The 12,950-nt window shown below is 42.8% G+C and overlaps 1 protein-coding gene across 2 annotated transcripts in view; it reads left to right on the forward strand.

The window, feature by feature from the left end:
* The window catches only part of LOC311105064 (kinesin-1 heavy chain), a 45,887-nt gene that overhangs the window by 22,912 nt on the left and 10,025 nt on the right, over positions 1–12,950 (forward strand). The window contains exons 2-12 of one of the 2 annotated variants that reach the window (XM_084147054.1): positions 1,767–1,854; positions 1,977–2,050; positions 2,325–2,429; positions 2,624–2,672; positions 3,089–3,144; positions 4,794–4,881; positions 5,442–5,566; positions 10,018–10,122; positions 10,860–11,005; positions 11,866–12,014; positions 12,420–12,610. In XM_084147054.1, the coding sequence (XP_084003180.1) occupies positions 1,767–1,854; positions 1,977–2,050; positions 2,325–2,429; positions 2,624–2,672; positions 3,089–3,144; positions 4,794–4,881; positions 5,442–5,566; positions 10,018–10,122; positions 10,860–11,005; positions 11,866–12,014; positions 12,420–12,610 (1,176 nt within the window). Of the gene's footprint in view, positions 1–1,766; positions 1,884–1,976; positions 2,051–2,324; positions 2,430–2,623; positions 2,673–3,088; positions 3,145–4,793; positions 4,882–5,441; positions 5,567–10,017; positions 10,123–10,859; positions 11,006–11,865; positions 12,015–12,419; positions 12,611–12,950 lie in introns of those variants that run through there. The other variant, XM_084147055.1, reaches the window with a different exon arrangement.

Below are 12,950 nucleotides of genomic sequence, written 5' to 3' on the forward strand. Positions count from 1 at the left end.
TTGCCGGTAATTGGCTACACCAACGGTCGGCAACTTTTTCCATTTGGAGTGCCAAGTTATCATACCATTTTCTACTGATCTGCTTGCTGATGATTCATCTGATGTTTTTCATATGCACATTTTTGTGGAACCTTTTCATTTTAATTTATATTAAAATCTTATCTCAATCAATGTCATTTGGTTAATCAAAATTCTATCTAAATGAAAATGATACATCTAAAAGTAACTTTTATTGCCATTATGTAAAAATAGCCTACATAAAGGCAACAAATAAAAACATTGCAGCCAGCATTCATTTAGGTGGAAAATATCCTGATAAAAATAAATATCCTATAAATCACTTTGGCTATGCATGGCCTGTCTGCAAGGAACTTGAAACATTGTATCAACTATTAAACTTGGTCAGGCCCGACCCTCATGCTAGCAAACTTATAACATTGTATAAAATATTCTGGGCCCTCAGTTTCCAGCGCTAGTGAGCTCCTTACAGACAGACACACACAGCTGTAGGCTAAGAGATAAAAAAAAAAATAATGTAGGCCATTTTATGACGTTTCCACCGGATCAGAGCATTACATTTCCCCCCCCCCCCCCCCCCTTTCATGCCGAGTGGTCATCGAAAGGGAGAGTGCTGGAAAGATTTTTCAAATAGGTTGAGGAACCATTGTCATTCTCAATGGATATAAAAACAGACTTTGTTTACTTGCTGTTTGAGGAGAAGAAAAAGTTACTCTGAGAAGCGCCACAGTGATGGTGAGTTAAAACAATCAGAAATAGTATCAGATCCCCAAGTGGGCACATTTTTTTACATTTGCGCGCAGGCCAGGTAGCCTAGTTCTATAAGTAATCAGGTGCGTGTCCTTACTCAAGATTGACAGGAGTTCTCCAAACAAAAGGTTAGGTTGTGCGCTCTGCAAACAACGTGTCCACTCCTACAATGACAACGGTAAGACTGTAAAATAATATTGAATGCATTAACAGAAATTACCGTAAACAAACATTGTAGATTAGAAATTATGGTAATTAACGGGACATGTACTACTGGTGTGCCATCCCCACGGCCTCCAATGGATTATACTCCTGAGTGGCGCAGTGGTCTAAGGCACTGCATAGCTGTGCCACTAGAGATCCTGGTTCGAATCCAGGCTCTGTCGTAGCCGGCCACGACCGGGAGACCCATGGGGCGGCGCACAATTGGCCCAGCGTCGTCCAGATTAGGGGAGGGAATGGCCAGCAGGGATGTAGCTCAGTTGGTAGAGCATGGCGTTTGCAACGCCAGGGTTGTGGGTTCGATTCCCACAGGGGGCCAGTATGAAAAATAACAAAATAATGTATGCACTCACTAACTGTAAGTCGCTCTGGATAAGAGCGTCTGCTAAATGACTAAAATGAAAATGTAAAAAATTAGTCCACTCAGACAGGCGTGAATCAGACAGGTGTCTCGTGTGCCATAATTATTTTTTACAATATATTTGCCACTGCTCAACTAAAAAAATATTTATCAACCAAACAATCGACCAGTCAACTAAATGGGGTCAGCCCTAACATATTGTTATAGAAGGTCAAATAGAAACCCAAACCGGTCCTTGCATCAATACCAGTATATAGTAAAATACGGTATACCACCCAGCCCTAAGTAAATGTCAACATTAGAGCAAGTTACAGTAATTATTTGTTTGGATATTTTTCCTAATCACCTTTTCTTGCTATTCTTGAGAGGTCTAAGTATTCTTTGTTGCTGATTTGACTTTCCTTTCGCCTTACAGGGTAAACCGTTCATGTTTGACAGAGTGTTCGGGTCCAATACGACACAGGAGCAGATGTACAAAGCCTCTGCTCAAAAGATTGTCAAAGGTATGGAAGGATGGATGCAGCAAGCCCAGGTAGCTAGCTAGCTGTGATACTATGCTACCAGTGTAAACCTTTTAGGCAGTTTAAAGTAATTATTTAATAACTGTCTTTTCCTCCATACACAGATGTTCTTGAGGGCTACAATGGGACTATATTTGCCTTTGGGCAGACATCGTCTGGAAAAACACACACCATGGAGGTGAGAGAGAGAGAGGCCTATAAAATTATACATGCTTCTATCTTAATGGGTTTGGTCAAATGCTTTCAACCAGGATTTGGGTCAATTCCATTTCAAACGTCAATGCAGAAAGTAAACTGAAATTCAAAAAAAATTCTCAAAGAAAGTAATTGAGTAAAATTGGAATTTCAGTTTACTTCCTGAATTGATGGAATTGAAATGGAATTTTGACCCCAACCCTGCTGCTTTCAACTGTTTTATGTTTGATGGAAACCTGTCTCTCTGTCCTGTAAAGGGTAGCCTCCATGACCCGGATGGTATGGGGATCATCCCCAGAATAGTCCAGGACATCTTCAACTACATCTACTCCATGGACGAGAACCTGGAGTTCCATATCAAGGTATGGAGCACTACAACCACACAGCTGGCATCAAGTGCTTCGGTTGCCAAATAAAAAGGGGAAAAAGTTTAATACTCACGACAGAGTAGATTCACAGTGCGCTAACTAGCTAGCTATTCCACATCGGCTACATAATCTGAATCAAAAACACTGCACATCTAGATTGTTTCTAATCAGAGGAATCTCTGTTGCAGGTTTCATATTTTGAAATTTACCTGGACAGGATCAAGGACCTACTGGATGGTACGTACTGTATGCTGCGGCACAACAGGCGTCCTCATTTGACCGTTCTGGAGATACAGGATGTGTCCCAAGTGGCACCCTATTCCATATAGTCCATTACTTTTGACCAGGACCAATAGGGCTCTGGTGAAAAGTTATACATTATATAGGGAATAAGGTGCCATTTGGGACGCAGGCATAGTCTATTGGGTAATTACTCCCCTCACACATGTACTTCAACTGAGTTGTTTCTGTCTAGACAGTGAACTTATAACCTGCAACATTCAGATGAAAAATATCATTTTAATGGCTGCTTTGTGCTTTTAAATGCTGGTGCCTGCCTGTTGACGATTCCTTGTTACTATGGTGATCAACATAATAAATAATGTAATAACTGCAATAATAAAATACTGGTTTTGCTTTTTTCCTCTCTGCAGTAACAAAGAACAACCTGTCTGTACATGAGGATAAAAACAGGGTGCCCTATGTCAAGGTGAGTCTTATTTATGGTCAAGTGAGCCAAACACATCTACAGTGCGTTCGGAAAGTGTTCAGACCCCTGACTTTTTCCACATTTTGTTACGTTACATCCTTATTCTAAAATGGATTCAATTGTTTTTTCCCTCATCAATCTATACACAATACCCCATAATGACAAAGCAAAAACAGGTTTTTAGAAATGTTAGCAAACTGAAATACATAAGTATTCAGACCCTTTACTCAGTACTTTGTTGAAGCACCTTTGGCAGCGTTTACAGCCTTGAGTCTTCTTGGGTATGACGCTACAAGCTTGGCACACCTGTATTTGGGGAGTTTCTCTCATTCTTCTCTGCAGATCCTCTCAAGCTCTGTCAGGTTGGATGGGGAGTGTCGCTGCACATGCTATTTTCAGCTCTCTCCCAGAGATGTTCGATGGGGTTCAAGTCCGGGCTCTGGCTGGGCCACTCAAGGACATTCAGAGACTTGTCCCAAAGCCACTCCTGCGTTGTCTTGGCTGTGTGCTTAGGATCGTTGTCCTTTTACTGAGGAGTGGCTTCCGTCTGGCCACTCTACCATAAAGGCCTGATTGGTGGAGTGCTGCTGAGATGGTTGTTCTTCTGGAAGGTTCTCCCAACTCCAAAAAGGAGCTCTGGAGCTCTGTCCGAGTGACCATCGGGTTCTTGGTCACCTCCCTGACCAAGGACCTTCTCCCCCGATTGCGCAGTTTGGCCATGTGGCCAGTTCTAGAAAGAGTCTTGGTGGTACTAAACTTCTTTCATTTAAGAATGATGGAGGCCACTGCGTTCTTGGACCTTCAATGCTGCAGAAATGTTTTGGTACCCTTCTTCAGATCTGTGCCTCGACACAATCCTGTCTCGGAGCTCTATTGATAATTCCTTCGACCTCGTGGCTTGGTTTTTGCTCTGACATGCACTGTGAACTGTGGGACCTTATATAGACTGGTGTGTGCCTTTCCAAATCAGGTCCACTCAATTGAATGTACCACAGGTGGACTCCAATCAAGTTGTAGAAACATCTCAAGGATGATCAATGGAAACAGGATGCACCTGAGCTCAATTTCGAGTCTCTTAGCAAAGGTTCTGAATACTTATGTAAATAAAGTATTTCTGTTTTTTATTTTTAATGAATTTGTAAAAATGTAATTGTCATTATGGGGTATTGTGTGTAGATTGATGTGGGGAAAAATTCATTTAATCCTTTTTAGAATACAGCTGTTACAATGTGTAAAAAGTCAAGTGGTCTGAATACTTTCCCAATGCACTGTATAATGGTACCATAGATAGATCCATGAACGGTTGGTTGGTCAGGTGGATGAATTCGTAAGACATTAGTAGATGCAGAGAATAATGGATGAATAGAGAGATTGTGTGTGCGTCTCAAATGGCACCCTATTCCTTTTGCAGTGCACTAGTTTTGATATATGGGCGCTGGTCAAAAGTAGTGCACTTATATAGGAAATAGTACTACTTCAGATGCATCCTATGGGTTGGTTGGAGAAAGTCAAATAACTTTACAATACCGATATAACTTCCTGATTATCCCAGACTTGAATGTCAATGTTATCTACGTTTTCCATCATAATCGGCTCTTTGTCTACCATGTCAAATCAAACAGTGGTGCCTTGGTTCACTGTGTCCCCAGGGGTGTACCGAGCGCTTTGTTTGCAGCCCCGAGGAGGTCATGGATACTATTGACGAGGGCAAATCCAACCGACACGTGGCCGTCACAAGTGAGTCAGTCCAACACTGGGACTGTTTCAGTCCCGCCTGCTACTCATGGGTTCATTATGATCCTCACAGCCTGGTTTCACAGTCTTGATCTCCTGATCTACAAAGCCACTCTCACGCAGCAGTCTCGGGCTACGTCCTAAATGAAACCTTTTTCTCTTTATAGTGACTACTTTTGACCAGTGCCCATAGGAGTGTGGTGAAAAGTAATGCACTATAGTGAATAGGGTGCCATTTGGGATGCAATTACACAGCCATTACATCATTAGGACTGGGAGTTTTCCTGACCAGGAACCAGGAAAATCTGTAGGCCCTAGTTAATCTACACAGTAGAACTTGTACTGAACTAGTTTTCTCAAGATAGAGAAACGGAAACAAAATCAAATAAAAGTGAAACATTATGACAATGATGCTAGTTATCAAAGATGTTCTTAATGTATACTTCTTTATGAATAAACATTAATTCATTAGATTCCTTACAGAATCATAGATGGCCATCAAGTTCTCTGTTTCTGTTAGCAATATATTTGTAATATTGTGTAAACGTGTGTGTGTTTTATAGACATGAACGAGCACAGCTCCAGAAGTCACAGTATCTTCCAGATCAACGTGAAGCAGGAGAACACTGCTACAGAGCAGAAACTCAGCGGCAAGCTCTACCTTGTCGATCTGGCCGGTAGCGAAAAAGTATGTCTCCATCCTTTTTTTCTCTGTGCCTTTCTGTGTCTGTATTCTGGTCATTCACCCTTTTCCAGAAGTGTGCACTTGCCCAGTTTTTGGCATGGATTTTACAATGGTGGTAACTCACTCCAGCAAGTGCTTACACCAAACCTTTTAAATGCATGACGAGGAGAGTGCAGGTGCACACTTGTGGAAAATCGGGATGTAGCATAAGCCTTTCTTCCTCTGTCTACTTTATCTCTGTTTCCTCCCTTTGTCTCCATCTTGGTGTTCAAGTTCAACACATTCACTTTTGCACAATGCCTGCTTTTTCTGACTGTAGATATAGCCTAGCAGGCAGCTATTGATCTGAACATTTGGTCATAATTAACTAGCTAGTCTACCACAACTAGCTAGTACCTCAAGCTACCTCACGGTACAGAAATAGGAGATAGGTTCCTGCCCTATGAGCCATTCTGGCTCAGACACGGCTACTTTTACCACAACATCTTGGTTCGCCTCAAGTCTTTAGCACTAGGGTTGAATATTTTCCTGGTATTTTACAAATGTTACATCTCAAGAATAAATAATTTTTCTCTTGTGTAACCCGGTATTTCCCGCCAAAACCGGAAGTGTCATTAAAAAGAAGATAAAGCATATAAAAAGGCCTATGCCTGGATTTGATTCAAGCTTTGATCGAAAATTCAAGCCTGACGCTACCTGAGCCTGATGAGCCATACATTTTATGAGCCCTACATTAAATATACATTTGGCACACCTTATTTGGGGAGTTTCTCCCATTCTTCTCTGCAGTTCCTCTCAAGCTCTGTCAGGTTGGGTGGGGAGCGTCGCTGCACAGATATTTTCAGATCTCTCCAGAGATGTTCGACGGGGTTCAAGTCCGGGCTCTGGCTGGGCCTCTCAAGGTCATTCAGAGACTTGTCCCAAAGCCACTCCTCTGTTGTCTTGCTTGTGTGCTTAGGGTCGTTGTCCTGTTGGAAGGTGAACCTTCGCCCCAGTCTGAGGTCCTGAGCGCTCTGGAGAGTTGCAAAGAAAAAGCCATATCTCAGACTGGCCAATAATAAGAAAAGATTAAGATGGGCAAAAGAACAGACACTGGACTCTGCCTAGAAGGTCAGCATCCCGGAGTCGCCTCTTCACTGTTGACGTTGAAACTGGTGTTTGGCGGGTACTATTTAATGAAGCTGCCAGTTGAGGACCTGCAAAGGCGTCTGTTTCTCAAACTAGACACTAATGCATTTGTCCTCAACTGTTGTGCACCGGGGCCTCCCAGTCCTCTTTCTATTCTGGTTAGAGACAGTTTGCGCTGTTCTGTGACGGGAGTAGTACACAGCGTTGTACGAGATCTTCAGTTTCTTGGCAATTTCTCGCATGGAATAGCCTTCATTTCTCAGAACAAGAATAGACTGACGAGTTTCAGAAGAAAGTGTTGTTCTGGCCATTTTGAGCCTGTAATCGAACCCACAATTGCTGATGCTCCAGATACTCAACTAGTCTCAAGAAGGCCAGTTTTATTGCTTCCTTAATCAGCACAACAGTTTTCAGCTGTGCTAATATAATTGCAAAAGGGTTTTCTAATGATCAATTAGCCTTTTAAAATGATAAACTTGGATTAGCAAACACAACGTGCCATTGGAACACAGGACTGATGGTTGCTGATAATGGGCCTCTGTACACCTATTCCATTAAAAATCAGCCGTTTCCAGCTACAATAGCCATTTACAACATTAACCATGTCTACACTGTATTTCTGATCAATTTGATGTTATTTAATTCACTTTTGAACGGTAGTATGTGTGTGTGTATATGTATGTACAGTGGGGAGAACAAGTATTTGATACACTGCCGATTTTGCAGGTTTTCCTACTTACGAAGCATGTAGAGGTCTGTAATTTTTATCATAGGTACACTTCAACTGTGAGAGACGGAGTCTAAAACAAAAATACAGAAAATCACATTGTATGATTTTTAAGTAATTAATTTGCATTTTATTGCATGACATAAGTATTTGATACATCAGAAAAGCAGAACTTAATATTTGGTACAGAAACCTTAGTTTGCAATTACAGAGATCATACGTTTCCTGTAGGTCTTGACCAGGTTTGCACACACTGCAGCAGGGATTTTGGCCCACTCCTCCATACAGACCTTCTCCAGATCCTTCAGGTTTTGGGGCTGTCGCTGGGCAATACGGACTTTCAGCTCCCTCCAAAGATTTTCTATTGGGTTCAGGTCTGGAGACTGGCTAGGCCACTCCAGGACCTTGAGATGCTTCTTACGGAGCCACTCCTTAGTTGCCCTGGCTGTGTGTTTCGGGTTGTTGTCATGCTGGAAGACCCAGCCACGACCCATCTTCAATGCTCTTACTGAGGGAAGGAGGTTGTTGGCCAAGATCTCGCGATACATGGCCCCATCCATCCTCCCCTCAATACAGTGCAGTCGTCCTGTCCCCTTTGCAGAAAAGCATCCCCAAAGAATTATGTTTCCACCTCCATGCTTCACGATTGGGATGGTGTTCTTGGGGTTGTACTCATCCTTCTTCTTCCTCCAAACACGGCGAGTGGAGTTTAGACCAAAAAGCTCTATTTTTGTCTCATCAGACCACATGACCTTCTCCCATTCCTCCTCTGGATCATCCAGATGGTCATTGGCAAACTTCAGACGGGCCTGGACATGCGCTGGCTTGAGCAGGGGGACCTTGCGATTTTAATCCATGACGGCGTAGTGTGTTACTAATGGTTTTCTTTGAGACTGTGGTCCCAGCTTTCTTCAGGTCATTGACCAGGTCTTGCCGTGTAGTTCTGGGCTGATCCTTCACCTTCCTCATGATCATTGATGCCCCACGAGGTGAGATCTTGCATGGAGCCCCAGACCGAGGGTGATTGACCGTCATCTTGAACTTCTTCCATTTTCTAATAATTGCTCCAACAGTTGTTCCTTCTCAACAAGCTGCTTGCCTATTGTCCTGTAGCCCATCCCAGCCTTGTGCAGGTCTACAATTTTATCCCTGATGTCCTTACACAGCTCTCTGGTCTTGGCCATTGTGGAGAGGTTGGAGTCTGTTTGATTGAGTGTGTGGACAGGTGTCTTTTATACAGGTAACGAGTTCAAACAGGTGCAGTTAATACAGGTAATGAGTGGAGAACAGGAGGGCTTCTTAAAGAAAAACTAACAGGTCTGTGAGAGCCGGAATTCTTACTGGTTGGTAGGTGATCAAATACTTATGTCATGCAATAAAATGCAAATTAATTACTTAAAAATCATACAATGTGATTTTCTGGATTTTTGTTTTAGATTCTGTCTCTCACAGTTGAAGTGTACATATGATAACAATTACAGACCTCTACATGCTTTGTAAGTAGGAAAACCTGCAAAATCGGCAGTGTATCAAATACTTGGTCTCCCCACTGTATGTATGTATGTGTGTGTGTGTATATGTGTGTGTGTATATATAAATAGATGGATTAGTTCAAGATTGAGAACCTATTTTGGATACGATTTGAATGGAATTGGAGGGAGAGAGACTGCTCGTGCATGCTCTAATTTAACGCAACAATATTCGAGTGATAGGCTGTTTTTAAAACTCTGCAATAAAATCTTTACAATAAAAAAACAAGGTGACCCCCGAAAGCCAGATAGAGATGTGTAAATTTAGATTCATGCATTCTGTCCTCATATTACTCTAGCATATGCTGCAGCAAATGTAGGCCGACCTGTCGCAAGAAACAGTTACCATGATGAGATGATAGGTCTACATGCATTGTGAACTGCACTCCATACTGAGATGGGCTGTCTGTCCCCAACATGAGCATTGATGATTGGTCATGCAGAGAGAAGACCGCAGAGAAGCAAGATATAGACATAGCATATAATTTAACAGTTTCACGTCATGCTTTTTATATACAGTAAATCATTTATTATAATTTACTGGTTTCTCGCAGTTATTTATCCCAGGAAAAGGGACTAGTTTTGGGCGGTAAATCTCGGTAACCGAGTTCCCGCCATTCAACCCTATTTAGCACATATGTTGTTTCTCTTTACTCGCACGACAACAGCAGTAATCTGATGATAATCCAAAGGATGGCACTAAACTCAAGCAAAGCCTTTCACATGCTTTGTTGCACTTTTTCATAATCTTTTTTTGTTATATCTTAATATCAATGTTTGTTGTGGTCTCCTATATCATCTTTGTTGAGACTTCTGGCAGCATTATCTTCCTTAGTTATATATGGGACCCAACCAAATGGCACCTTATTCCCTATGTAGTTCACTACTTTTTACAAAAATAGTGCACTAAATCTAGAGTAGGGTGCCATTTGGGACACATTCTGTTTCTTAGAATTTTCTTGTGATCTAATGAAATGTCCTGTGATACAATCTTGTACCAGTGTTGTCATGAGGGCATGTGTGTTGGATTGTGATCTCTTAAAAGTGTGTGTGTGTGTGTGTGTGTCTAGGTGGGTAAAACTGGAGCGGAGGGAGCAGTTCTGGAAGAAGCTAAAAACATCAACAAATCCCTGTCTGCGCTGGGCAACGTCATCTCTGCCCTAGCTGAAGGCTCGGTGAGATAACATAACACTCCTCTGCTCCCTCGGGGCTGGGGAAAATGACTGCAAATGGCACACTATTCCCTAAATAGTGCACTTCTTCTTGACCTAACTCTGGTCAAAAGTAGTGCACTATATAGGGAATAGGGTGCCATTTGGGATGCAATGTCAACAAACAGCTGTTCTAACAAACAGCTGTTCTAACATATTTCTAAAGAGGACATTTTCAAGTTAGGAATGAATGATAAAATATGGGAGAAATTAAAGGAGTGTCTCATGCACAAGTCATATGCGCACACATGTCTAAATACTTGTAATCTAGGTTTTCAGTACCTGTACACAGTACAATTTACACTGGTATTACATAGAGTTCAGTCCAGGTTTTCAGTAGTATTATTCTCCAGGACAAAGTGATGAGTGTTTTATGTTGACTGTGAAGCTCAACTCCTGAGTGGGGCAGTGGTCTGTGCCACTAGAGATCCTGGTTCGAATCCAGGCTCTGTCGTAGCCGGCCGCGACCGGGAGACCCATGGGGCGGCGCACAATTGGCCCAGGGTAGGGGAGGGAATGGCCGGCAGGGATGTAGCTCAGTTGGTAGAGCATGGCATTTGCAACGCCAGGGTTGTGGGTTCGATTCCAGTATAAAAAATAAATAATCATGTATGCACTCACTAACTGTAAGTCGTCTGGATAAGAGCGTCTGCTAAATGACTAAAATGTAAATGTAAGTCCCTCTCCCCTCCTTTCTCCAGACCTATGTCCCTTACAGAGACAGTAAGATGACCCGTATCCTGCAGGACTCTCTGGGTGGTAACTGTAGGACCACCATGGTCATCTGTGCCTCGCCCTCCGCCTACAATGAGGCTGAGACAAAGTCCACACTGATGTTCGGACAGAGGTATGTACAGGACGCTCTCAGCCCCTGGATTGTATACCACGCACAACCAGTCTCAGCCCCTGTACTTAGCTGTATATTAGTGGGTCCAAACTTTTTTTCTCAACCGGTATCCCCAATCACCTTTAGCTCTGTACCCCCTAATATGCAACCGATTGCGACGACTAGACTTGTGTTTTGCAAACATCTTATTCATCTTCCCAATAATCCCTTTTGAATAGTCTGCATACCCCCAGGGGTACTAGTAACTCCAGATTGAGAACAACTGCTGTATATGACCAAGAACCAGCAGTGGGGTGGAAGTTTTGTAAATGCCAATTGAATGTTGGTACATTGTTAGCAATGAGGAATATGCTACAGTCTACACAGTTTATGCTTTATAGAAGGGTTGGTTGTTTTATCAACAAAACCGATGCGTGGCAACTATGGGGCAAAACAGACGTGGTTGGCTTAGATTGGTTGACAACATGTAAACTATATATTGTCTACAATGTTTATTGAAAACATAAATACATTGGCATAATGAGCACTTCTTGTCTCTCAAATACAAAATTACAGTGAATTTTTGCCATATTAGCGTAGACATGACATCAGTCAAAACAAGACATGGTATCAAGAACAAGATAAAACTAGCTGAAACGAGCCACCTACGATTCCCCACATGGCAGTTTGTCATTGATGCTAGCTAGCTGGCCATCCAGAATCATAACACACGGACTTCTGCCCAATTGAATCGCATGCATCGTTTTCGTGATGTCAGCTAATCTGGCTATGGGTGGTTGCCAGTGCCACACCCACTCTCAAAGGTGACACTGTTTGTTTTGTGACATCAGAAAGTTAACTGTTGTGTTTGTGTGTGACAGAGCGAAGACCATTAAGAACACAGTGTGTCTGAATGTGGAGCTGACGGCAGAACAGTGGAAGAAAAAGTATGAAAGAGAGAAGGCGAAGAACACAACCCTGAGGAGCACCGTCACCTGGCTGGAGAACGAACTCAACCGCTGGAGAAACGGTATGAGAGACAAAATATGGAAACAATAGATCGATATTCAGTTAGTGTTCAAGGATACCTGATCATTTCATGAATCACGCTCATGTCCTATTTTAGGATTGAACAGGGTTGTATACATTAGTGTACTGCACAACATAGCAAAAGTTTTGCAATGTAAACCGTGTTTAGATTAAACAGTTTCCGTTGAAAAATAGTTTTCTACGGTGTGCACTAATGACTACAACCCAGGAAATAGTCTGCATGTTGTGTAGATGCCACAGAAGTTGACTTTTGTTTCTAACCCTGTCTCTCTGTCCCTCCCTCCCTCCACGGCTCCCTCCATTCCTCCCTTCCTTTTTCCCCTTCCTCCATTCCTCCCTTCCTCTTTCCCTTCCACCCTCCCTCCCTCTGTGCTGCCCCCTATAGGTGAGAGTGTGCCAGTGGAGGAGCAGTTTGACAAGGAGAAGGCTAACGCTGAGGTTCAGGCTCTAGACAACGTGGTGAACAATGAGAAGATGGCCCCCTCACCCAGCATTCCAGGGGTTAAACTGACCGACGCAGAGAAGGAGAAGTGTGAGGCTGAGCTGTCTAAACTCTACAAGCAGCTGGATGATAAGGTGAGGGAACAGAGCATCACATGACAACTTGCTAGATTCTATTTAGAGATTGACCTTGTCCACTGAGGTGCCAGAAAGATTTCCATGAGGTAGTCATTTAAAGGTAGATTCAGCGCAATGACGTAGATGCACAAAGTAAACAGCAGCAGTGGCGTTGAAGCGCGAGGCTCAACTTCTCTGCTGTTTTGTTCCAGTAGCTACCACGTTGTAGCAGCGTGAAGCGAACCCGTGCACATGCGCAGATACTCTGTGTGAGAGGAAAGTCTTGCATCGCGCTCATTGCAATATCTGTGGTGCTGCTCGTGGCACGCCATAACGCTGAGTCTACCTTTAAAATATG

This window comes from Coregonus lavaretus (genome assembly GCF_964263955.1).
Source record: "Coregonus lavaretus genome assembly, chromosome: 2".
NCBI classification, from domain to species: domain Eukaryota; kingdom Metazoa; phylum Chordata; class Actinopteri; order Salmoniformes; family Salmonidae; genus Coregonus; species Coregonus lavaretus.